Genomic DNA, 27,361 nt, shown 5'->3' with positions numbered 1-27,361 from the left:
GTAATGTAAAGCTATCTGAAAGGGTCAGCTGGTACCGCACTTCCCTTCATGTTTTACAATGAAAAATACAGATTCTGTCAGATGAACTGACTAAGAAAATTTTAAGCTTAAAATTAGTGCGGCGGGGGAGTATAGCAATAGGTAAATATGAAATCTTATGTGGTTTATTGAAATTTTATAATAGGAAATACTAGATAAATTTGGATATTATTCAATATATTTCCACTTCCTAAGACGTCTTTTTGTAAGTAAATTATTGTAGTGACTATTGTATAGGTGCTGCTGTTGTGACGAGCATGTGTACTCTCATTAACCTAAAAACTCATTAGCATTGATCCTTTGTATCTGTGTGATGAGGCAGTGCATATCACCCCAATGTGTATCATGTCAACACAATCCAATCCTCACTTGAGACAAAAGCACTGAGGTGACACTTCATGTCCACCTTTGCTGTGAGCAACAAAACACCCTCTTGGCTAATGTCTTCCTCTCCGATTAAAACTGCAAGTGTTAATTACTGTTACTAGCTAAGGAAGACCCCCCCCCTCCTCCCCCCCCCCCACACACACACATCCTTTCCATTTTCAAAGAAGTAATTTACACTTTCTTAAGGAAACAATGAGTGTTTCATGTAGGACAGAATAAAATTTGAAGACCTAATACTTTTGTAAATACTGGAGCTGTAAAATCTGTACTCATAGACCTTGTGCATATCATGCTTATTGCATTGTTTCACTTAAACATTTCATCTGGAAGAGATTAAACTTTGTTGTAATTGTGCAGTCTAGGTTTCTGCATGTATATTATAAAAGTGACTATAACATTCCTCTCTCTGCCTCATTTCAAGTACTGGCATGTTTGTGTCAGCTTTGGTACCCACTCATGCTTTGATTCCTGGTAGTTTGCTGGTAGTGGTGCAGAGAGTTGTTATCAATGAGAGTACCCATTGAGACATACTGACTCTTTTTGGGAAGCTGCAGTCTTTGTTGTCCTCATCTTTATCTAGTGTTTCATTTTGATTTCTGAAGAGCATTAGCAGTGGATTTGCAGAGTGTGTGAGTGCAGAAGGAGGGGAACGACATTTGGAGTATGTGAAAGACAGCCCCTATATCTTTGTCAGATTGAGTCTCAGCAAGTGGGTTTGCCTTCTTTCTGTAATTGGGGCTCTGTAGGTTCCCAGTCTCAAGGTGCACAAGACAAGATAGTGTTAATATGCAATTTGGAGCAGTATTCTTCTGCAGGGGAAAAAGACTCAGCCTTTAGAGTCTCTCTCTCTCTCCACTTTCTTTATGTTCAAGGCAGTGGAAATATTTGCCATGGTTCCACTGTAGTTAAATGTGAATGATGGACTGTCAAATCTGGTGCAGAGGATGCTAGTGTAAAAAGTAATTTCTTTGGCACTGAATCACAGCCAGCTGTATGTTTTCAAAGCTGCTTCTGTTGTTTATCAACACATCCTCACACATGCAGGCATACAAACATGCAAATGCTCCGACTCTCACATGTCCACCTCTTGTGAATAATAACCTGCTGCATGCAGTGTATATCAAGCTGTGAGAAATGAAAATGAAAGGCATAGAGCATTCTGGATTTAATGAGTACATATTGCACTCACTTTGATTAACCCTCTACCTGTGGAGGAATGGCTTCTGTGTGTATGTGTGGTAAGGTGCATATAAATAAGAATATGTCTGCTGTATAATATTAATAATATTGTATAAAAATAATTGTAAATAATGCTGAATAATATTAATATAGCACACATAATTCTGCAGAACCTGTCATCTGTGTGTGTGTGTGTGTGTGTGTGAGAGAGAGAGAGAGAGAGAGAGAGAGACCTGGTTTTACACACTTCTCTGTTGTCTAATTAGGTGGCAAAGGAGGAGACTGAAGTGGGTAACGGTTATTTTGGTGGCTTTCAGTGCCACATTTGCATTATACTTTTGGGGGTGTGCATTAAGAAGTGCACTACCTTGGCCACAAATGAAAGCCGGCAGCTTAATAAGACAAGAACAGATGACCCAACAAAATATTAACAGGAAATGTGAGGAATAAAATGTCATAAATTGAGAGAGTGAAATTGTAAATTTAACATATCACTGGGGTTAAGCTCTAATACAGGTGTATCAAAAAAAAAAAAAAAAAAAGAATATCAAGAAAAAGTCAATTTTTTTCCTGTAATTTAATTGAAAAAGTGGAACTTTTCATATATTCTAGATTCATTACACATAAAGTGTAATATATCAAGCCTTTTATGTTTTAATCTTGATGATTATGGCTTACTGCTCATGGAAATAAAAAATCCAGTATCTCAAAATATTAGAATAAAGAATTTATAATACAGAAATGTTGACCTTCTTAAAAGTATGTTTATTTATGCACTCAATACTTGGTTGGGGCTCCTTTTGCATGAATTACTGCATCAATGCCGCGTGGCAATCAGCCTATGGCACTACTGAGGTGTTATGGAAGCCCAGGTTGCTTTGATATTGGCCTTCAACTCGCCTGTATTGTTGGGCCTGGTGTCTCTCATAGATTCTCTATGGGGTTCAGGTCAGGCGAGTTGGCTGGCCAATCAAGCACAGTAATACCATGGTCAGCAAACCAGTTACTATTAGTTTTGGCACTGTGGGCAGGTGTGAAAATCCTGCTGGAAAAGGAAGTCAGCATCTCCATAAAGCTTGTCAGCAGATGGAAGCATGAAGTGCTCTAAAATCTCCTGGTAGACAGCCGCATTGACTTTCGATTTGAGAAAACACAGTGGACCAACACCGGCAGATGATATGGCACCCCAAATCATCACTTACTGTGAACACTTCCCACTGGACTTTAAGCAACTTGGATTCTGTACCTTTCCACACTTCCTCCAGACTCTGGGACCTTGATTTCCAAATGAAACCCAAAATGTACTTTAATCTGAAAAGAAGACTTTGGACCACTGAGCAACGGTCCAGGTCTTTTTCTCATTATCCAAGGTAAGACACTTCTGATGCTGTCTCTGGTTCAGTAGTGGCTTAACACTAGGAATGCAACACTGTGATATTTCTGTATAATAAATTCTTTATTCTAATATTTTGAGATACTGTATTTTTGATTTCCATGAGCTGTAAGCCGTAATCATCAAGATTAAAACAAAAAGGGCTTGAAATATTTCTCATTATGTGTAATGAATTTAGACTATATGAAAGTTCCACTTTTTGAATTAAATTACAGAAAAAAAAAAACTTTTCCCACAATATTTTGATTTTTTAGATGCACATGTAAATGGTAAATTAATATGCAGGTATTTGGATTAATTTATGATGAATAGAACTGATTTTTGGATGTAAAGATGTAAAAAATATGGTGTTCACTCTTTACAGCAGTCTGATGGCCTTCTTCACTGTGTGTAAAAATAGACTGGTGTTGGCTCTGGAATCCTTGAGTAGCACCTAAGTATACACACAGACTAAACAAATAAGTAAATAATGGTAAGTCTGGAAAGAGTTGCAGACTGCTAAAATCCCTTACTAGGTCCCTGCCAAAAGAATTGTAATGTCAAGGCCCATTTTTTTTTTTTTTTTTTTGCTATGCTATGTCTACAGTAACTCTAACCCTAGGTTTGAGATCAAAAGATGAATATGAGATGATGGACAATAACTTCAGCTTTCATTTCCTGATATCTAAATGTAAATATGTAAACCAACCTAGAACATGGCACATTTTGTTTGCACACACCCATATTTCAAGTGATCAAAATACATTCGCCTCACACCTCCAGGGTCCGGGGTTCAAGTCCCGCCGGGGCCATGTGTGTGCAGAGTTTGCATGTTCTCCCGATGCTGTGGGGATTTCCTCCTGGTACTCCGGCTTCCTCCCCCAGTCCAAAGACATGCATGGTAGGCTGATTGGCGTGTCTAAAGTGTCCGTAGTGTATGAATGGGTGTGTAAGTGTGTATGTGATTGTGCCCTGCGATGGACTGGCACCCTGTCCAGGGTGTACCCCGCCTTGTGCCCGATGCTCCCTGGGATAGGCTCCAGGTTCCCCGTGACCCTGAAAAGGAGTAAGCGGTAGAAGATGGATGGATGGATGGATACCTGACAGGTCTTTGTTGTTGCCCAGATGTTCCCTGTTTGTTAAGACAATTAATAGCTCTGAATGTTTACTCTTGGTTTTAATTCTGGTTTTCACCTGTGAAGACTGCATTCATTGTTTAAAAAAAGGTTAAACCAGCAAGAAGGCAAGAGAGCTCTCTATGGGAGGAAAGAAAGCCATTTTGAAACTGAGAAAACAGGGAAAATCAATCAGAGCATTGGGCATAGCTAATACAACAAATTGGAATGTCCTGAAAAAGAAAGAAACCACTGGTATACTAGCAACCAGACATGGACCAGGTCAGCCAAGGAAGCCAACAGCAGTTGATGACACAAATATCCATCCATTTACTGTGCTGCTTATCCTACACAGGGTCATGAGGAGCCTGGAGCCTATCCCAGGGAACTCAGGGCACAAGGCAGGGACACCCTGGACGAGGGGTCAGCCCATTGCAGGGCACAATTGCACACATGTTCACACACCCATTCACTATATACAATTTGGAATGCCAGTCAGCCTACAGCGCATGTCTTTGGACTGGGGGAGGAAACTAGAATACCCATAGAAAACCCAAGATCACAGGGCAGAGGCGGGATTCAAACCCCAACCCCGGAGGTGCAAGGAAATTGAGCTAACCATTAAGCCGCCGTGCCCCCATGACAGAAACATTGTGATGAAAAGACAATGACATCACCAACAACCTCCACAGGGCAAGGGTGAAGGTATCACAATCCAATGTTGTAAGAAGACTGTGAGAAAAGAAATACAGAGGCCATACACCGATCAGCCAGAACATTAAAACCACTAAGACAATGACCCAAAGCACAATGCCAACACAACAAAGGACTTCATCAAGGAAAAATGTGGTTTTAGACTGGCCAAGTTAATTACCAGTATTTATCCCAACTCAGTTTGTATATCACCTCCCAAAGTGAAGACTGAAGCAGCTCTCTGCACAGCAAGGGCAAATCTATCCTGGGCTATCAGAGAGGCAATATGCAACTATGGACAAAGAATCCAAGACCACTTCCTAAACACCAAGGACACATGGCATACGTATTCAGGTCATCACGCATAATAAAGCTATAACCCTTGTCTGTGATGCTGATGCCTCATTCCCAGATAAACTGAATGGTTTCTACACATGGTTCAAAGCACAGAACATGCCAGCAGGAAAGACCACTACAGTTCCCACTGACCAAGTAATTTGTCTGTCTGCATTAGATGTCAGGAACACTCTATGCAGAGTTAACCCACAGAAAGTGCTTCAGTGCAACAACAATAATCCCTGTGCTGAAGAAATTGGCTGTGTCCTGCCTGAATGACTACTGGCCCATAGCACTCACACCTATCATCATGAAGTGCTTCAAGCGGCTAGTCATGAAACACATAAAGAGCTGTCTTCCCACCACACAGGACCCATTTCAGCATTCCTTCTGTCCTAACTGCTCAGCAGAGGACGCCATATCTGCTGCTATCCACCTTTCTCTTACTCACCTGGACAAAAAGGACAATTGTGTAAGGATGCTGTTCATAGACTTCAACATTCGGCACAATCATCCCACAACAGCTGATAGAAAATCTGAACAATGATGAGTCATCATACAGGGAGGAGGTGAAGCAGATCACCGAATGGTGTAGAGGCAACAATCTGTCTCTTAATGTTGATAATACCAAAGAGATGATTATTGTCTTCAGGACCTGAGTAGACCACTGACCACTGCACATAAAGACAACTGTGGAGAGAGTCAAAAGCTCCAAGTTTCTGGTTGTGCACATGATGGAGGACCTCTCCTGGACTCTCAATACCACCTGCCTAGCCTAGAAGGCACAGCAGCACCTCTACTTCCTGCGGCAGCAAAAGGGAGCCAACCTCCCTCCTCCTATCCTCACCACCTTCTGCAGAGGGGCAACAGAAAGTGTCCTGACCAGCTGTCTCACCTTGTGGTACAGAAACTGCATGATCTCTGACAGCAATCCACTCTCACAATTGTGAGACCAGCTGAAAAGATCATAGGGATCTCTCTACCCACCATCATCGCCGTGTACAATAAAGGCTGCATCCATAAAGCCACTAGAATTATGGATGACACCTCCAACTCCTCTCCTGGACTGTTCACCCTCCTGCCATCTGGCGGAAGGTACCAGAGCATACCACCATGGTGCCACCACCACTAGACTCTGAAACCATAGTTTGTTTGCTGAGGCAGTCAGATTCGTCAACACAGTGCTGCCCCCCATTGCTCATATTGACTCTTCAAACACCTAAACCTAAATCACCTGCATTTTACAAAGCTGCCTCCAACCCTTTTTTACCTATGAACCTTGTTTTGCTGCCGTAGTTGATTCTACATTTATTCCTGCTACACTACACAATACTTTATAGTCCAATAGCCTTCCCCACAACACTGCTCAGTTGTCCTCATTTATGTATTGTACTGTGTGTTTATTATACTAAGTATTTATTGTTCTGTGTATATAGTCCTCTACATATATTGTTCTGTGTATTTATTGTCCTGCAATCATCTCACACTGTTGTGTATTTGCACTATATGTAGTCGTGTGTACGGTACTACTGTATTATGTGTTGCTCCATGGTACTGGAGAATCTACATTTTATTATTTACTTCAGTATAATTTAAGACTATCTGTTCCTATAATTTTTTGTGGTCTGCCACCAAAGGTGCCATATTCTAAGTTGTTGGGCCTGTTTTGCTGCATACGGGCCTAGATGGCTTGCCATCATTATGGAACAAAGAATTTTCAATTATACCAGGGAATTCAAAAGGAAAATGTCAGGACATCTGTCCTTGAACTGAATCTAAAGAGAATGTGGGTCATGCAGCAAGACAACGACCCTAAGCACACAAGTCCTTCTACCAAAGAATGGTTCAAGAAGAATAAAGTTAAAGTTTTGTAATGGTCAATTCAAAGTCCTGACCTTAACCCAATAGAAATGTTGTGGAAGGACTTGAAGCAAGCAGGAGACCCACAAAAATCTGTTCTATACTGAGGAATGAGCTAAAATTCCTCCAAGCTGATGTGCAATACTAATGAACAGTTAACAGAAATGTTTAGTTGCAGTTATTGCTGCACAAGGGGGTCACACCAGATACTGAAAGCAAAGGTTTACATACTTCTGTCACTCACAGATATGTAATATTGGATCATTTTCCTCAATAAATAAATGACCAAGAATAATAGTTTTGTCTCATTTGTTTAATTGGGTTCTCTTTATCTACTTTTAGAACTTGTGTAAAAAAAAAACTGATGATAAAGACACACACACACACACACACACACACACACACACACACATATATATATATATATATATATATATATATATATATATATATATATATATATATATATACAGTACTGTGGAAAAGTATTTGCCCCATCCTGATTTCTTCTGTTTTTGTTTATATCTAATTTTAGACATTCAAACAAAATACAAAAACAAAGGCAGCCTGTGTAAACACATAATACATTTTTCATTTTTTTTACTGAAGCAAAAAAAGTGATCCAACACCTATCACTCGTGTAAAAACAAACAAATAAAAAAAACCCTAATTGCCCCCTTAATATTAAAATCTGGTTGTGCCACCTTTAGCAGCGGTAACTGGAGATCAGTCTTTCACAGCACTGTGGTAGAATTTTGGCCCACTCTTCTTTGTAGAACCACATTTTATCAAGAAGACTGGAGGGTTTTCCTCCACTGATGGTTTTAAAAGTGCCTGTTAAAAGTTGCCCAGGCCCTGAAGCAGCAAAGCATCAAAGGTAAGATGTTCTTTTTGTGGAATTCTGTGATTGATTTACGCCAGATGTAACGGGACCCCTGCCTTCCAAACAGTTCCACTTTCGATTCATCAATCCATAGAACATTCTCCCAAAAGGTTTGAGGATCATCAAGGTGTGTTTTCACAAAATTCAGATGAACCTTAATGTTCTTCTGGGTTAGCAGTGGTTTTCGCCTAGCCACGCTTCCATTTTCGCCATTTTTGCCCAGTGTCTTTCTGATAGTGGAATCATGAACAGTGACCTTAATTAATGCAAGAGAGGCCTGTACTTCCTTCGATGTTGTCCTTGTCTCTTTTGCTGGATGAGTAGTTGCTGTGCTCTTGGAGGAAGTTTGGAAGCTCGGCTATTTCTGGACAGGTTCACTACTGTGCCAAGTTTTTTCCATTTGGACAGGCTTTCACTGTGGTTCTTTGGAGTCCCAGAGCCTTTGAAATAGCTTTGTGACCCTTCCCAGACTGATGTATTTCAATCACCTTCTTCCTCATCATTTCTAGAATTTCTTTGGCATAGTGTGTTACTAGGTAAGACCGTTTAACCAAATTCATACTGTTAAATATACCTATATTTAACAAAGATTTTTTTTTGGATAAACATGTATTTTGTTTGCAATTGTTTGATATCCATGAGAGCAGAGTTTTTTGTGAATTTTTTTGAACAAAAGTTCAAAAGGTTAAACAGTAAAGACAATTTTTCACAGCCTTCTTTGCTAATATTTACCAAAGGTGCCAATATTAGTAGAGGGCCCTGTATGTATATATACATACAGTATATATGTATATATATATATACATATATATATATATATATATATATATATATATATATATATATATATATATATATATGTGTATGTGTGTGTGTGTGTGTGTATGTGTGTGTGTGTGTGTGTGCTTTCATAAACCACTGTGGATTTTTGGCCAAAGGCCCACCGTGTCCAAGCAGAGAATAGGCACGTTCATACACACACTGTCGGCTCTTCAGTAGGGAAGCGATTAATTTTGTGTGTGCTCGGTAAAAAGTTTACAATATGTTTGTTATAGGTTATCTGTTCCGGTCCCTATTCTCTGTTTCCTTCCTTATCTCCCTCTGCTTGTCAGAGATCCCTCTCCTGGGAGAGGAAATGCAACATCATTCAGGGACAAGGCCTACATGAACTGACACCAACTTACTTTTCCTGCTAGCACCTTGCACTCTCTTTGTTTATCTCTGTGTTTGTGTGTGTGTGTACTTGCATGTTACGATGTGTGAGAGTATGTTTTCTGTCACACATCAATGACTGAGATCATTATTAGCTTATCACTCAGTTAACATAGATGAGATTTCATCAACATCATCCACTACAAACAGGGCTTTTTCTGCCCCCCCTTCACTCTTTCTCTCACTCACTCACTCACTCACTCACACATTCTATCAAAGAGTCCATTCATCTCAAAACCTAGCTTCTAATTTATCAGCGATCACTGAGTAGCTGCAACATAAGCTCCCATATATTCTCCACTGCCAAATCGTTACCATGAACCCTCTGTTCAAATACTGTTATTTGTTTATCCCTCTAATTGACATAGTATTAACAATAGTGTGTCAGGCTGTTGCACTCCATCTTGCTGGCATGTAACATGCACAATTAGACCTCACTGTTAGGCATTCCAGCAGTGCAATGAGCTTAGCCTGGATTTTCTACAATTCTGAATGGGGCAGAAAAGTGAGAAGCAGTGGACCAAGTCCAGGGTTTAAGCTGTGTCAATTCTTATGTTGGAAACCACATTGTAGCCTCCCTTCAGTGCATTCTCAGGTATGGTAATTAGTCTATCACTACTTTTGGGAATTGTTCATTTGCATTAATGTGTTAATGGTATGTTAGTTATCCTAAACGTGTATGAAAGAAGGCAAGCCCGCAAGCATTTTTCCTTAGCCATCTCTTTGCCATGTGGATGTTGGCCAAGGTTTAATTTGTTTTCCACTCTCGCTTCCACAGACTAATGCAGAGAACATGAGATGGTGAGGATAGTGGAAGCAAATATTTTGCTTTATTTGCCAGAATGAAAATTGTCACACTCAGTTAACTCAGCAGAAAAAGGACCAATTTAAGGTATTAGGGCATACAGTAAGTGGGAAGAGCTTGAGTGATTCTTGAACATTGTGGTCTCTGAATTATATACAATAATTGTGAGTGATTTTCTCCTGTTAACTGATGAGTGACTTAACTAGTGCCAATGTTTTACATTTGATCTGTCATTGAAACCGTGACCAGTTTAACATGGCAGACTAGAGATCGATCGACCAATCAATCTCTCTCTCTCTCTCTCTCACTCACTCACACACACACACACACACACACACACACACACACACACACACACACACACACACACACACACACACACACACAGAGACAGACAGAGATTAAAGTAGCTTTATTGGCTAAAAGGCTTTATATTGCCAAAGCAGTGGTAACATTAAATTACAGATATACACATTTAAACAATTAAAAAAAAAAGTTAAAATAATAGTAATTATTATTATTAATAATGATAAAATTATAGCAATAAAAGAATAAAAAATACACAATGATTTGTTACCCAAATGTTACCCAAATTACCCAAATGTTTCTAAGATTTTTATGCATGTTTACAGTGTTGATGTTATTGTGCAGTTGGTGGTCCTGTTCTACTGGTTATGCTGGTTTTGTCATGACAGGACTTCATAAACCTGGCAGCCAGGTTTGAGCTTGCTGAAGTTTCTCCTAGCAGGTGTGGGAGTTTGTTTTTGTTTGGCGTCAGATTGAAGTCATTTTCATGGGTTGTGAAGTGGGGAAAATTTTTTACCTAATTTGTGTATAATTAGGTCATGCTGTTAAAAAGTGCAGGTCTGTTTCACTTCATTTTGTGTGCAGTGGGGGCACAGCCCACAACTCTCTCTCTCTCCACTCAGTGAACAGAGAGTTAGTCTGAGGGAGATGACCATTCTAGATATTGACAGGAAATAATTTCTCTTTCGAGTAGTTAGCTTGGGGTGACCTACCTCAGTTGATGCAATTAGTTGTGCAGAGGTATCACTAGGTTCTTAACTCCTCCAGAGAAACCCACCGAAGAGCAAGGGAAAGTGAGAGATCAGATGAAGGCATTTTTTTAATATATATATTTTTCAACAAGCTTATGTAATGAAGCTTATTCAGAATCTTATTAGAATTTAAATCTTTAAATACTTTTTAGGCATCCTAAGGAATAAACAACTTGACATGTTCTCACTCACATTTTGTGTGTGTGTGTGTGTGTATGTGTGTGTGTGTGTGTGTGTGTGTAAATAATGGAGAAAGAGAAAGTTAATCTATCCATTTTGCAGAGAGCTACACATACATGAGAGGTGTGTGTTTGCAATTATGTGTCAGGTTCCTGCAAGTGGTAATGTGTGGATGATGAGAGGATGTGGCATATTTCACCGGGCAGTCCTTGTCTGTACCTGGGACCTAGAAGAAGATGCTGGAAGTGAGGAGGGGTGGATGATGTGGCTTATGCTTGTTTTTATAATTGAAACACATGCATTTACATGTGTTAATTTTTTTTTTCCAGTTTCATTTTTATTGAACATTTCTGCTGAACATTTCTGCTGAACTTAACATTTCTGCTGAACTAAACATTTCTGCTGAAACGTGTTAATTTTTAACATAAACATTAACATTAAAACCTTTGACAGGTGACGTGAATAACACCGTTTTTCTGGAAAAATGGGAAACCATAAGAATCTAAGTGACTTTGACAAAGGCCAAATTGTGATTGCTAGATGATTCTCAGAGCATTTCCAAAACGGCAGGTCTTGTAGGGTGTTCCCCATATGCAGTGGTTAGTACCTACCAGTATTCAGAGGTGGGTAGAGTAGCCAAAAGTTACTCAAGTACAAGTAAAACTACTTATAAAAACAATTACTCAAGTAACAGTAAAAGTACATTTACATTTACATTTATTCATTTGGCAGACGCTTTTATCGAAAGCGACTTACAAATGAGAAAAATACAAGCAAAGCGATATATAAAGCAGAGAACAATACAAGTAGTGCTACCATACAAGATCCATTAATTGAGTTCCAGAAGAAGCAAAGTGCACAGAGTAGAGGTGTAATTTTTTTTTTTTTTTTTTTTTAATGAGTTGGTTAGGTGTTCACAGAAGAGGTGGGTCTTTAGCTGTTTTTTGAAGATGGTGAGAGATTCTGCAGTCCGGATTGAGGTTGGAAGTTCATTCCACCACTGAGGAACAGTTAGTGTGAAGGTTCTGGAAAGGGACCTTGCACCACGCTGAGTGGGAACTACTAAACGTCGGTCGCTCATCGATTGTGTGAGGGAACGTAACCCTTCAGGGGAGAGTTGAGGTAGGAGGGTGCTGTTCCAGACAAGGTCTTGTAGGTGAGCATCGAGGCCTTGAATTTGATGCGGGCAGCTACAGGAAGCCAGTGGAGGGAAATGAAGAGGGGTGTGACATGGATTCTCTTGGGCTGGTTGAAGACGAGGCGTGCTGCAGCATTCTGAATCATCTGAAGGGGTTTGATGGAGCTGGCCAGGAGGCCCGAGAGTAGTGAGTTGCAGTAGTCCAGTTTTGAGATAACAAGAGCCTGGACTAGTATCTGTGTAGCCTGTTCGGTGAGGTAGGGTCGGATTTTCTTGATGTTGTACAGGATGAACCTACAGGACCGTGCAGTTGTTGAGATGTGATCTGTAAAGGTCAAGCTGTCATCAAGAATCATCCCAAGGTTCCTGGCCGTCCTGGTTGGCTTGAGAGTGGTTGGGTTGAGCTGTACAGTGAGGTTGTGGTTGATTGAGGGACAGGCTGGGATGACGAGAAGCTCAGATTTTTCCAGGTTGAGCTTAAGATGGTGTTCCCTCATCCAGACCGAGATGTCCAACAGGCAAGCAGAGATGCATGCAGAGACGAATGGATCGTCAGGCTGGAAGGACAAATAGAGCTGGGTGTCATCAGCATAGCAATGATATGAGAAGCCATGAGACTCAATCACCTGCCCTAGAGATGTAGTGTAGATAGAAAAGAGGAGTGGACCCAGAACTGACCCCTGTGGAACACCAGTTGTGAGTTGCTGAGTTTCAGAAATACCTCCCCTCCATGATACCTTGAAGGATCTGTCAGAGAGATAGGATTCCACCCAGCGCAGAACCGTTCCAGTGATGCCCAGGCTGGAGAGAGTTGACAGGAGGATCTGATTTTACACAGTGTCGGAAGCAGCAGAGAGGTCGAGTAGGATGAGGACAGATGATCTAGAGGTTGCTCTTGCTAGTCATAAGGCTTCAGTGACGGAAAGCAGAGCAGTCTCCGTGGAGTGATTGCTCTTGAAGCCAGACTGCTTGGTGTCCAGGAGGTTGTTCTGTGTGAGAAAATTGGAGAGTTGATTAAAAACGGCTCTTTCAAGAGTTTTGGAAAGAAAAGGGAGGAGGGAAACAGGTCTGTAGTTGTCAACTACAGCAGGGTAGTTGTAAAAAAAGTAATAATGTTACATCCCAAAACAAACATTTTTCCAACAGTTGACTGTCTTTATTTATACAACATGTTAACAACACAAACTTGTCAGCATCTGCTTATAAACAAGACAACAGAGAACAAAAGAACAGACTATGGAACAGAACACAAGAAAAAGTGTGTGTAGAGAGAGAGTGAGTGAGTGTTTGTGTGTTAGCATGTTTGTGATTGTACATGTGCATGTCCTGCCTCTGTTGACATGCTTGCTTCGTCCACCTCTACAGGAGTGTGCCTGCTAAAAAAGTGAGTGGTTGTTGCGGATGCATTCAGACCACTGCAGCGTATCACGAGATTTGCGACCTCATTATATGTGATATAAACTATTTATTAAAACTATATATTATTAATATCATACTAAATACTATATACTAAATATAAATTCCTACATTCTTTTGAATGTCCATGGAATAAAATAAAATATCAGATGCAACGAGTGTACCTTCTGCCATCATTCACACATTTGAATGACCATGTTATATGAAGCAATGTGATAACATGAAATTAAAAATGACCTAATATGGCCATGGGCATTGTTTTGACTCAGGACAGCTACCATTTGCTGCTATTGTCAAGCAACTGCTTGACACCGTACACAGCAGTACTTCACCTTTGCACTCTCTCTGAGAGTATGCTAATGGTTGAGAGGCAGAATTTGCTCAATAGTTGCTGCAAGCTTTATAATCGACCAATTGGTGTGCGAGAAGGAGAGGGGTTAAATGAACACGCACACACACACACACACAATGCAGTATTAGCCCATAAGCCCTTGGTGGCTCAATGGTTAAGGCTCTGGCCTTTTTAACCAGAAGGTCATGGGTTCAAGCCCCAGCACTGCCAAGCTGCCACTGTTGGGCCCTTGAGCAAGACTTACTGACCCCAACTTCCTAACAAGCTGGGAAGTGAAGAAAAGAGTTTCACTATATATATTCAATGTATATGTGACAAATAAAGCCGAATCCCAGACATTTTCTCAAATTTAGAATTCCCGGCCGGATGCTTTTTTAAGGTCAGAAAAAGAGGACGTATGGTCACCCTAACAAAAGCATTTCAGAGAACAATTTGTGCTAATTTCTACCAAACTAACTTTTTTGCGCAAAATTTATTTGCGCATGCACCCGGAGATTGCTCACGTGAGCTACGACTGGCAAAAGAGAACCAGAACTATAATCAAGCAGCTGTATATATTGTGTTGTGTCAAAAGGTTAATTTCTTTGGTTTTAAATGGAAAAAAAATATTATCCTGATAGTATTCCCATTTTTTACAAAATGTACCTGTAATCTGATTACTTTGTTTTTTGACCTAACTGTAACGGATTACAGTTACTATTTTTAGCATTATCATTACTCCCCAAGCCTGCTATTAAGTGACTGACGTGCTGAGGCCATGGCTTAACCTGTTCTATTTTATCATGTTCTGCATATTTTCCAGGTTATATGCACATGTAAGAAATTTTAAAAATCAACTATTGTACCTTTGAAGGTTAGGGTTTGTTTTAGGTGTAGGATAGTATTAATACGCTGCATTAATAATTAATGTCAATGAAAGGTCCCATGTGAAGTAATACAAGTCTCTGTGTGTGTGTATGTGTGTGTTTGTGCTCATAAGTCAGTGGAGCAGGGTCTCATTGTTTCTTGTAGTCTTGGCTCAACATGCTGACACTACAATGTTCGAATGGCCAAATGGTGTCTCCCACAAATGACCTCATTCATCCATGGCCTCTCACACCATTAAACTACATGGCCTCTAACCTACGACATACACACATTTACTTATCGGTACAACACTGGCTCAATCACTGGCTTATACTGTGAGATTTGCATACATATTGCTTGTGGTTATATAAATTTGATATGCCTAAGGAGAAGGCCTAAGAAGGTGTGTGTGTGTGTGTGTGTGTGTGTGTTTGCACGCATCCCTTGAGGATGTTCTTGTTGCCTCTCATGCAAGTTTTCCTTCTAAGTGAAACTGTGATTGTATATGAGAAGTTTTTATATCCAAGAGACCTACAGCAGCATTAAAGGAGCTAAAGGAATATCTGGCAAGTACTGGTCATTCCCTGCATGTGACAACAATCTCTCATATTCTTCACAAGTCTGGACTTGTTTCTCATAAAAATAAATAAATAAACTTACCTGACCACGTCACCCCAACCCTTGTGGCAAACTGTTTCTAAAGGATATGTCTGGCACAAAACAAGACGGCTTATCACTCAGTGAACACCATACCCATGGTGAAGCATGGAGGTGGCAGAATTATGCTATGGGGCTGCTTCTCTTCAGGTGGAACTGCTCTAGTCAAGATAGAATGAATCATGGATAGCTCCAAATACCAACTATTTTGGCACAAAACATTCCTTTATTAGACAGCTGAAGATGAAGAAAAATTTCACATTCCAGCACAATAATGACCCAAAGCACAATTTCATGTCAACAAAGGAATGGTTTCAGTAGAAGAAGATCAAGGCCCAGATCACGGGCCTGTCAGAGCCAGATCTAAATCTTACTAAAAAAACTGTGGAATAACTTGAAGATGGCTGTGCACAGGGGATCTCTTTGGAATTTGATATATCTGGAGCTCAAGTGAAATAAAATTGCCAAATCAGGATGTGCTAAGAATCTTACACAGAAAGATTGAGTGCTTTACCACAAGCAAAAGATGCTTGAACAAAGTATTATTTGAGTGGTGTGCACACTTGTGCAATCAGATTACACACTCGGATCACACACATTTTTATTATTTTTATTTCCCCCCAAAAATCTTTCTGCTGGTTGGTTGTTGGTTGGTTTTCTTGGTTATCTTGGTTTCTTTCTTTTATTTATCACAAAAATCTGCAATTTTAACTGGGTATAGACATTTTATATCCACTGTAGGTAGTTTCCCCTATTAATTTGCTTCATCTTTTCATCTTAATGGGGAGCTTAATGAACAGATTACAGTTTTGTTGTGAGATTATATATATATATATATATATATATATATATATATATACACACACACACACACACACACACACACACACACACATATATATATATATATATATATTTAAAATCATTTTGCTAAAATAGCAGATACAGTGCTGTGAAAAAGTACCCATGTCTTCTGTCTTTATGTATATCTCATATTAAATTGTTTCAGAAATTAAAACAAAATCTAAGATAAAACAAAAGTGTTAGGATTTCCCCTCGGGCAGAGTGCTAGAGCATGCAGTGTGCTCTGAAGCCCGAAACGTGACGGTGCACTTCCGGGGTTGCATTTGACATTTATTTTGTTTATTTGTTATTTGTTTTGTTTACATGTGTATTTGTTATGGTGTTATGTCCTGTCTCCACCCCTGTGATATAATTGGATGTCTCCCTCATGTGTTATCATTGTCCTCAGCTGTTCTGAGATTTCCCGTTGATTATGTTTGGTATTTAAACCCCTTGTGTGTCTTTGTTCAAACGCGAAGTATTGAGTGTGTTCACTGTACCAAGCCTTGTCCTGTGTTCTCGTTTCCGGTTTTAAAAAAAATCTTGTTTCTCCATTTGTACTTTGCCTTGCCTGCTTTATGACCATTTGCAGATCGCCTGACCTTTGCCTGTCTTTGTTTGTTCTTTGCCTTTCCCTTTGGATTACAGTGCACCAGGAAAGTATTCACTGCGCTTCAGTTCTTCCACATTTTATGTTACAGCCTTATTCCAAAATGGATTAAATTAATTATTTTCCTCAAAATTCTACAAACAATACCCCATCATGACAACGTGAAAGAAGTTTGTTTGAAATCTTTGCAAATTTATTAAAAATAAAAAACAAAAAAAGCACATGTACATAAGTATTCACGGCCTTTGCCATGACACTCAAAATTGAGCTCAGGTGCATCCTGTTTCCACTGATCATCCTTGAGATGTTTCTACAACTTGATTGGAGTCCACCTGTGGTAAATTCAGTTGATTGGACATGATTTGGAAAGGCACACACCTGTCTATATAAGGTCCCACAGTTAACAGTGCATGTCAGAGCACAAACCAAGCCATGAAGTCCATGGAATTGTCTGTAGACCTCCGAGACAGGATTGTATCGAGGCACAGATCTGGGGTAGGGTACAGAAACATTTCTGCAGCATTGAAGGTCCCAATGAGCACTGTGGCCTCCATCAACCATAAATGGAAGAAGTTTGGAACCACCAATGGGCTTCCTAGAGCTGGCCGCCCGGCCAAACTGAGCTATTGGGGGAGAAGGGCCTTAGTCAGGGAGGTGACCAAAAACCCACTGGTCACTCTGACAGAGCTCCAGCGTGTCTCTGTGGAGAGAGGAGAACCTTCCAGAAGAACAACCATCTCTGCAGCACTCCACCAATCAGGTTTGTATGGTAGAGTGGCCAGACGGAAGCCACAGCCCGCCTGGAGTTTGCCAAAAGGCACCTGTAGGACTCTCAGACCATGAGAAACAAAATTCTCTGGTCTGACGAAACATAGATTGAACGCTTTGGCCTGAATGGCAAGCATAATTTCTGGAGGAAACCGGGCACCACTCATCACCTGGCCAATACCATCCTTACAGTGAAGCATGGTGGTGGCAGCCTCATGCTGTGGGGATGTTTTTCAGCGGTAACACACTATGCCAAAATTGAAAGAAATTCCAGAAATCATGAGGAAGAAAGTGACTGAAATATATAAATCTGGGAAGGGATGCAAAGCTATTTCAAAGGCTCTTGGACTCCAAAGGACCACAGTGATAGCCATTATCTCCAAATGGAAAAACTTGCCACAGAAGTGAATCTTCCCAGAAGTGGCCGACCTTCCATAATTCTTCCAAGAGCACAGCAACTATTCATCCAGCAAGTCACAAAAGAACCAAGGACAACATCAAAAGACCTACAGGCCTCTCTGGCATCAATAACGGTCACTGTTTATAACTCCACTATCAGAAATACACTGGGCAAAAATGGCATACATGAAAGAGTGGCAAGGTGAAAACCACTGCTAACCCAGAAGAACATTTAGGGCTCATCTGAATTTTGCTAAAACACAAATTGATGATCCTCAAACCTTTTGGGAGAATGTTCTGTGGATTGATGAGTCAAAAGTGGAACTGCTTTGAAGATGGGTCCTGTTACATCTGGCGTAAAACCAAATACAGAATTCCACAAAAAGAACATCATACCTACACTCAAGCAGGGTGGTGAAAATGTTCTGGTGTCAGGATGCTTTGCTGTTTCAGGGCTTCGGCAACTTGCAATAATTGAGGGAAACATGAATTCTGCTCTCTACCTGAAAATTCTAATGGAGAATGTCTGGTCTTTAGTCCATAAATTGAAACTCAAATGCAGCTGGATTATGCAGCAAGACAATGATCCAAAGCATAGGAGTAAGTCCTAGTCCTACAAATAAGTGAAAGACTTATCTCCAGTTATTGGAAGCATTTGGTTACAGTCATGGCTGCTGAAGTTGGCACAACTAGATTTTAAATTTAAGGGGGCAGTTAGTTTTTCACATTGGTGATAGGTAATGGATCATTTTTTTGCTTCAATAAAATAAATAAATTAATTAAATAAAACTGTATTGTGTGTTTACTCAGGTTGCCTTTGTTTTATATTGTATTTCATTTGAAGATCTAAAACTATTTTGTATGAGATGTACAGAAAAACAGAAGAAATCAGGATGGGGCAAATCCTTTTTTACCACATTGTACAACATTATTAGCATATATATGATTATTTGTTTTATTTGGATTCTTCACCTCTCTTTTGCTGTGAATGTAGGTCATGTAGGGTACTGCTTTACCAAAGTAGGTGTGCATGTCCCATTGTTAGTGAGAACTAATTAGGATCTGCTAAAAGATAGGAACAGGAGTAAAGAAAGGGAGGAGTAAAGGAAGAAGAGTGAGAGAAAGGCGGTGGGCCATGAAAACATATGCATAAGGCATCAGACAGAAACAAAGCAGGATTGTCTCAGCCTCCAGTCTCCTTAGAGTGTTGTCATAATCAAATATATGTTAAAGTCTTGATTAAAATATTTTACAATAGAGAGATTTCTTACCCGTCCCCTGATTCATTATTCTCATGCATGAATTGTGTTCATTACACAGATTTGGAGAAATAATGGGAGTCGGGCACTGATGAGGAAGACTATGATCAATCTTGATGGCTCTTTACTACTTCGAGGCTCATAAAGAATATCAAGCAAACATAATGAGTTATCCTACTCCTTCATATTGATCACAAATTTACATACATATGGAGCAGCCAGCTCTGTGCAGAGAGCAGAGATACATTGTATAATAACACACTTTGTTAACCACAAAACATGACGACACTTGTGCCACACACACACACACACTTTCTGTTTAGCAATGTTCTGGTGAGGGATGTGCCATTTTGCTGTTGAATGTGTGTCAGTTGTGTCGCTGTCATGCTGGATGATGAGTAAACGCATAGTATCAGCTTTGTGGTATGTAAATGGGAAAAGGCAGCCCTGTGAAATAGAGGGAAAACAAATTCATGCCTAGAGGCTCACTCTCTCAGCACTGCAAGCCCCTCTCTGTATTTTCCAACATATTTCTGTGGCTCAGAGATGACTATATTTTTAGTTATATCATCCAGCATTTTTACAGCAGTGTCATCATTCTGAGCCACTGTCATATTACATTCACATGTCATATCACATTTGCTAGTTACAGGGCACTCACTAAAATGTTTAACACACTGCCTCTATTGTAAGAAATGATCAGTCTTATTCAAGCCACCCTTTGCTCTTATTAGAGTATGATAACGGGTCTCAGGCATGCATTTGGGTCTGTGTGTCTACTCATTCTCAAAGGCTTATAAACAGGGTTTTCAATCCAAGGGCTATAAAACTCCTTCACTGCACATTTTTGCATTTTCTCTTTTCTGACTCTACTCAGTTCATGACTGTCTTGTTAGAGCATGATTTACATGAATTGTGTTTTGAAAGCTGAAGTATGCATGGGGTCCCCACATTTGGCAAACACTTCCTTAAAATGGTAAAAGAATTAGATAAATCAGATAAAAGAAAGTTGTATGTTCTAAGTATTATACTTAAAAGGTGCTATAGAAAATATCCCAACCAGGTTGGCTGTAACTCTCTTGATCCATCAGATGCACCAGATGATTCAGTAGGTTGGTTATGTCTCTCCAGGTCTGAGTATTCGAGGGGCACAGGAGGAGGACCCTCCTGATCCTCAGCTCATGCGTCTGGACAATATGCTGCTGGCAGAGGGGGTGGCTGGCCCAGAGAAAGGTGGTGGATCAGCCGCTGTGGCAGCAGCTGCAACGGCATCGGGAAGCCCTACTGACAACTCCATTGAACACTCAGACTACCGGGCCAAACTCTCACAGATCAGACAAATCTACCATACAGAACTGGAGAAATACGAACAGGTCTCAATCCAACAGATCACACACCAGACACAAATAGCTAGAATTTTGTTCTGCATAGTGAAGGTCAAACATAAAGGCAAATAAATCCTGTTTAAATCCTAGGCATCATGAAATTCAGAATTGAATACAAAACAGTCTTAGGATATACAAAACATCTGGGTTACACATGTAACCTTGTTCCCTTAGAAGGGAACGAGACGTTGCGTTTAGCATAACACTATGGGAGCACCTCTAGCGCCCAACTGGCATCTGAAGCTTGTGTAAAATCATGCCTATGTATAGGCCTGCCATGATCAGGTGACATGGCAATTAAGCGCATCGCGTGATATAAATATGGCACCAGTGAACTGCGCCATCAGCCTCTATTATATGAAGCGAAGACGCAATTCACAGGCCTGCCCTGGTATGACAAAGCTATGCAGGGAACAGGGTTACCCAGACGTTCCCTTTCAAAGGGAACTTTGACGTTGCATTTAGCATAACACTATGGGAACGAGAATACCCACTCCGTCATACCGAGGGTACGGCCTGTTCAAAAAGACCCAAACCCGAGTTTTTTATCCAGGCTGTAATAAAGAATGAATGTGTGTGGCTTACACCACCCTGCAGCAGCACAAACATCCTGTAAGGATACCCCTTTGGACAAAGCCTTCGCGGAGGCGACCGCCCTAGTGGAATGAGCCCTTTTGCCCAGAGGCATAGCGAGACCGTGCTCCTCATAAGCAATAGAAATTGCTTCCACTATCCAATTAGAGATGCGCTGCTTTGACACAGCATCATCTTTACTGTCGCTACCAAAGCAGACCAGCAGCTGCTCCCACTTATGCCACTGGCCGGAGCTGTGGACGTAAGTACAGAGAGCCCTTACTGGACACAGCAGGTGCATTCTCTCTTGTTCCAGTGTGGGGAATGGAGGAGGGCAGAAAGCCTGCAACACCACAGGGTGGGCAGCCGATGTAGGCACCTTAGGAATATAATCCGGCATAGGATACAGGAAGGCCTTGGCTAATCCAGGGGCAAAGTCAAGGCAGGAAGGGGCAACAGAGAGAGCTTGTAGATCTCCTATTGCTTGAGAGATGTCAGGGCCAGCAGAAGAGCTACCTTTAGAGTCAGAAGCTTCTCAGAGGCTGACTCTAAGGGCTCAAATGGGGCCCCTGACAGACCTTCCAGGACCACAGAAAGGTACCAGGAAGGTATGCGCAGCCTGCAGGTGGGCCTCAGCCGCCTGACACCACACATGAACCTCAAAGTTAGAGGATTTTGCCCCACAGAGGCTCCACCAACAGGGGCGTGGCTGGCCGAAATGCCGGCCACGTAAACCCTGATTGTAGAAGGAGCCCACCCCGCTGAGAAACATTCTTGTAAGAACTCCAGCACTGTAGCTATTGCGCAGTTCACTGGGTCTAGCTGACGTTCCTCACACCACAAGACAAAAATCCACCACTTGAGTGTATACAATTTCCTTGTGGATGGTGCTCTAGCGTTTAACATGGTTTCTACAACCTCAGTTGTGAGACCAGAATCTATGAGCTGGTGCCCCTCAGGGGCCAGACCCACAGTTTCCATAGTTCTGGCCGAGGGTGATAAATCAGCCCTCTGGCTTGAGACAGTAGATCCATTCTAAGGGCTCAAATGGGGCACCTGACAAACCTTCCAGGACCACAGAAAGGTCCCAGGAAGGTATATGCACAGCCTGCAGATGGGCCTCATCCGCCTGATACCACGCATAAACCTCGAAGTTAGAGGATGTTTCCCCACAGAGGCTCCATCAACAGGGGCGTGGCTGGCCGAAATGGCCACCACATAAACCCTGAATGTGGAAGGAGGCCATCCCGCTGACAAACATCCTTGTAAGAACTCCAGGACTGTAGCTATTATGCAGTTCACTGGGTCTGGTTCAATAAGTCAATTCCTCTAATTATTATTTATTGACCCCCAGGGCCATATACTGAATTCCTTAGTGAATTTGCAGACTTTATCTCAAACCTGGTTGTTTCTGTAGATAAAGCATTAATCGTTGGTGATTTTAATATTCATTTTGATAACCCGGAAGACCCACTGAGAACAGCGGTTGTGTCCATCTGGTCACACTCTTGACCTCATACTAACATTCAGATTAAATATAGAAAATAAGAACTCCAGGAAGAACTCCAGGACTGTAGCTATTGCACAGTTCACTGGGTCTACAGTGGATCCCTGTGGATGGGAATCTCCCAAGGAGTGCCATCTGGCAGGGATATTGTCTCTGAGAACCATATTAAAGCTGGCCAATAAGGTGTTACTGGCAGCAGACATAGACTGTCTTGGCTAACTCTCGCTAGAACTTGTGGGAGCAGAGCAATCGGGGGAAAAGCGTACAAATGTGACCTCGGGCCACATGTGCACCATGGCGTCCAGCCCTCATTGTGTGGGAGGAGTGAGGGCGAACCACAGTGGGCCGTGTTTTGTCTCCTCGGAGGCGAACACATGCAGTCCCACTTGGCCAAACCTCGTCATATGGACTCCACCATTAGTGGATGAAGCCAATTCCTGGGCCTCAGCCCCTGCCTCAACAGGATGTCTGCCCCCATATTCCCAGAATGTACATTGCACTTACTGACAAACTTTCCTTCTGCCCAGAGAAGAATTAGTTGCGCCTGCCTGAACAGGGGGCGCAGACATAATCCTCCCTGGTGTTCAATATATGAGACCACCACTGTGTTGTCTGTAAACACATGGTGACCTCTCAATTGAGGAAGAAGGAATTTCAGTGCTAGAAATATGGCCTACATTTCTAGGTAATTTATATGCCACTCCAGATGAGGGCCGCTCCAGAGACTGTGAGCTGGACAGCTGTCTAAGACCGTGCTCCAGCCCATGAGGGAAGTGTCTGTCATTACTGTCTTGCACTAAGGAGACACATCTAGAGTGTGACCCAAGGCTAGAAACCGGGGACACTCAAATTCTCAGAGCACGTAGGCATCGCCGCGTGACACTGATTCGTCCTTGGATGAAACCCCCAACTTCTAAGCCACCACTGAACAGTCTCCTGTGCAATAGGCCCATAAGCTTCAATAGTCTCCCAAGATCCAGCTTTATCTTGCTCATGTTGATAGGATTGACCCTACGCATGTTGGGGATAGAAACACCCTCGTTGTAGAAAAGTTGTCCACTGCACTGGGGAAAGCATACTTTTCTGAGGTTCAACCTGGGCCCCAAGCTCTTCATGTGGGCGAGAACAACATGTCGATGTTGAACCGCCAGTTCCCTGGATCGTGCTAGAATTAACCAGTCATCCAGTAGTTTAGTGCACGGATGCCCTGGAGTCACAGTGGAGCCAGAGTGACATCCATGCACTTTGTGAAGGTGTGAGGGGATAAAGCTAGCGATATTTCTATGTGGAAATATGCACCTTTTAGATCTATCGTCACAAACCAGTCCTCAAACTTAATCTGTGGAATGATAAGTTTGGGCGTCAGCATCTTGAACCTGTATGTCCAAAGAGTATAGTTCAGATGACGCAGATCTAAAATTGGCCGCATACTCCTCTATTTTTTGCAGACCAGGAAATAATGGCTGTAAAAACCTCCCTCCCTCAGGGAACGGGGTACATGTTCTATGGCCCCTTTGTCCAAGAGGGATCTTACTTCTTGCCCTAACGTCGGGCTCTGGTCTGTGCTGACTACTGTGGTGAGCACACCTCTGAACCGGGGGGTCGAGCTCTAAACTGGACCCAGTAACCCTTTTCTACGGTAGACAGAACCCATGGAGACACATTTGGCAGTAGTTTCCATGCTGCCAGACGGTCTTTTAACTATTCCACATTCTAGAGGAGGGAAAGCATCAGATTTTCATTGCCCTGTGACAGCTTGCTGACCAGAGAACACTGAAAACTTGAGACAGCCTTGGCTAGGGGAGGCCCTACAGTAGCACTGGGGGCTAACTGCCCTAACAACCTCCTGTCCACTGATACGTCCCTCCACGGCCCCTTAGGACCGCTCTTCTTTGCCTGCTTGGCCTTTATGACCATTCTCAGATCTGGCCTAGTAGCAGGCCGTGACTGTGGCCGCCCAGTTCCCCTGGCTGTCTGCAGGGGTTGGTGGGCTGCCATAATCACCTTCTGTGTCTCCCTCGCACTAGTGCTGGCCCAACACGGTGAACTCGACACAACAGGGAAGGAACTGGCTGAATGCCACCATATGTCGAGCTCACTCAGCAGGTTTGCTTGGTAGGCCTGCAACAATATCATTGTCTGCAGTGACCCACAAGCAAGACTACTACTGCATAGGTCTTGCCCACCAATGCCACGGTGGCCTTACACGGTGGCTTGCATGGCCAAGGAGGCCCCCCTAATTACCTGCTGTCGATGGAGAGAGGTAGCTCGCAAGCGCCTCCTCTGCCTGCAACATAGCTAAATAGCCATGATGTTCATTCCCCACGATGGCCAAATAATCCAACATCATGGGGTTATAAATACAGCTTATGCATGGTTTTCCCCCAGAAGCCTAATATTTTGTCATGCACTTCTGGAAGAAAGAGGAGTTTTCTGCAGTGTGAGGGATTTACTTTCACTGGGGAGAAAAAAAGCTCATCCAGCCTTAGGAATCACTTCAAGCAGCTCTTTATATGCTGCTCTCAGTTTTTAGCACATCCTTCTAGCTCCTCGGTGTCAGAGAGGAATTATTACTATTATTTTTGTGTGTGTGTGTGTGTGTGTGTGTGTGTGTGTGTGTGTTTTTCTCTTTTTTGCCTTTTGGCTTTCCATAGCGGAAGGAGTCGCCGTGATGCGAGCTCCAAAATCCAGCGGAGAGCTGGACCCAGAAGACAGAGCAAGAAATAGAGCAGTGCTCGTGTCCGGCTCTTCTTCCGGATCCATAAGAGATCCCCCGGACCTGAGGCAGCTAGCTGCCTCGGCAGCATTTTACACAAGCTTCAGATGCCGGTCGCACGAGAGGCACTCCCATAGTGTTATGCTAAACGCAACGTCGAAGTTCCCTTTGAAAGGGAACATACACTGTGCAACTCAAAGAATAGTAGTTGGATAATGAATTTCCTCTGTGTTTGTGCTATTGCCTAATACCTACTGACTGTAGTTGACTGTATGAATGAACATACATAAAAAGGAGACCATCTATATCGCTTTTAACATGTACAGACCCCTCCAAAAATATTGGATTGGCAATGCCAATTATTTTGTTTTTGCTATATACTGAAGACATTTTGGTTTGAGATTGAATACTTTCAGTGGGAACTGTATATGATCACAGGCATGGTACAATGCATGGATGTCATAAACACAACTTTCATACCATAGGCCCATGGTATTTGACAAATATGAGCAGATAACCAGGATGCCCTCTGTTACTGCTTAGTTTAGCAGGTGTCAAAGAGCAAAATCTGATTCAGCATCTCCTGATTTATGGTGACATTTATCACAGTCTGGTCTCATAGATTGTAAGCAGCTGAGATTTGTAATTAATAATAATAATAATAATAATAAGCTGTGCATACTGCCTCACAGAAGCTGTCTAGACATTCCCTCATTAATATTGAGAGACTGTTTAACTTACAGTATTCAGAGGCTGTGAGAAAGTTGATATAGAGGACTGCCTACTCTACTGGAGCCTTGTACAGTATTTTTCAAAAAACAGAGTATGTTCAGATTTCAAAGTGATGTTTTGGTATTTTCAATGTAGAAAGATTGAGAGCCAGAATTAATTTATCCAGTTTATTTCCAACAAAAGTATGAAAAAGGAAAAAAGGAGTATAAAATGAACAAAACCTTTCTATCCAGTGTGACTATATCTTTCTTAAGGCTAATTTTTTGAGTGATTACCTCCATGTATTGGCATTGGAAAACTACCAATTGATTTTATTATTATTTTACTTGGTTTAACTATGATGACCATCTTTTTGTCATGGCACACAGCAAATTTCAGTTATACAACTGTTCACAGAAACCTCAATCTCTCAGCTCAGAATAGTCCTAACTAATTAGAACAAAAACTCTCTAGAGCACATTACAAGGCACATGTGTGTGTGTGTGTGTGTGTGTATAATATATTATATATATATATATATATATATATATATATATATATATATATATATATATATATATATACATATACATATATACATATATATATATATATATATATATATATATATATATATATATATATATATATACACACACACACACACACATTTTGCACATTAAGTCTCAGTCTCAGTCTTAACCTTGCTTTAGGGGGTACCTAGGTAAGTATATTGTGCATGTAGAACATTTCAGGTTTGATATTTCTGTAATTGTAATTTTCTGTAATTGAAATTTTCTAGTAATCCTGAAGCCCTTGGTTAGCTTGTTCAGGTGTGTTTAATTAGGGTTGGAATTAAACTTTGCAGGATCTTGAGGGCCAGATTTGACGAAACCTGATCTATCATGTTGGTACAGTTGTACAGCTGGTGTGCGTGAATAGATTCTCTCCAAATATGAAATTACAGTGTTCAGTTTGGTGTTTTACAAATGTCCTAAAAAGAGTTGTGGTATTGTTTCTCCTGTGATAAAAGCAGTAAGTGATTCCTGAGCTGTAGTTAAG

The 27,361-nt window shown here is 41.4% G+C and overlaps 1 protein-coding gene across 7 annotated transcripts in view; it reads left to right on the top strand.

Moving 5' to 3' along the window:
• pbx3b (pre-B-cell leukemia homeobox 3b) overlaps nucleotides 1-27,361 on the top strand; it is a 196,296-nt gene that overhangs the window by 146,807 nt on the left and 22,128 nt on the right. For all 7 annotated transcript variants that reach the window (XM_053624780.1, XM_053624781.1, XM_053624782.1 and 4 more), the window contains one exon: nucleotides 20,539-20,780. In XM_053624780.1, the coding sequence (XP_053480755.1) occupies nucleotides 20,539-20,780 (242 nt within the window). The remainder of the gene's footprint in view (nucleotides 1-20,538; nucleotides 20,781-27,361) is intronic.

The sequence above is a fragment of the Ictalurus furcatus genome, chromosome 5 (assembly GCF_023375685.1).
Source record: "Ictalurus furcatus strain D&B chromosome 5, Billie_1.0, whole genome shotgun sequence".
Taxonomy (NCBI): Eukaryota; Metazoa; Chordata; class Actinopteri; order Siluriformes; family Ictaluridae; genus Ictalurus; species Ictalurus furcatus.
The sequence above is the reverse complement of the archived record's forward strand: the minus strand, read 5'-3'. Positions and strand labels throughout refer to the sequence as shown.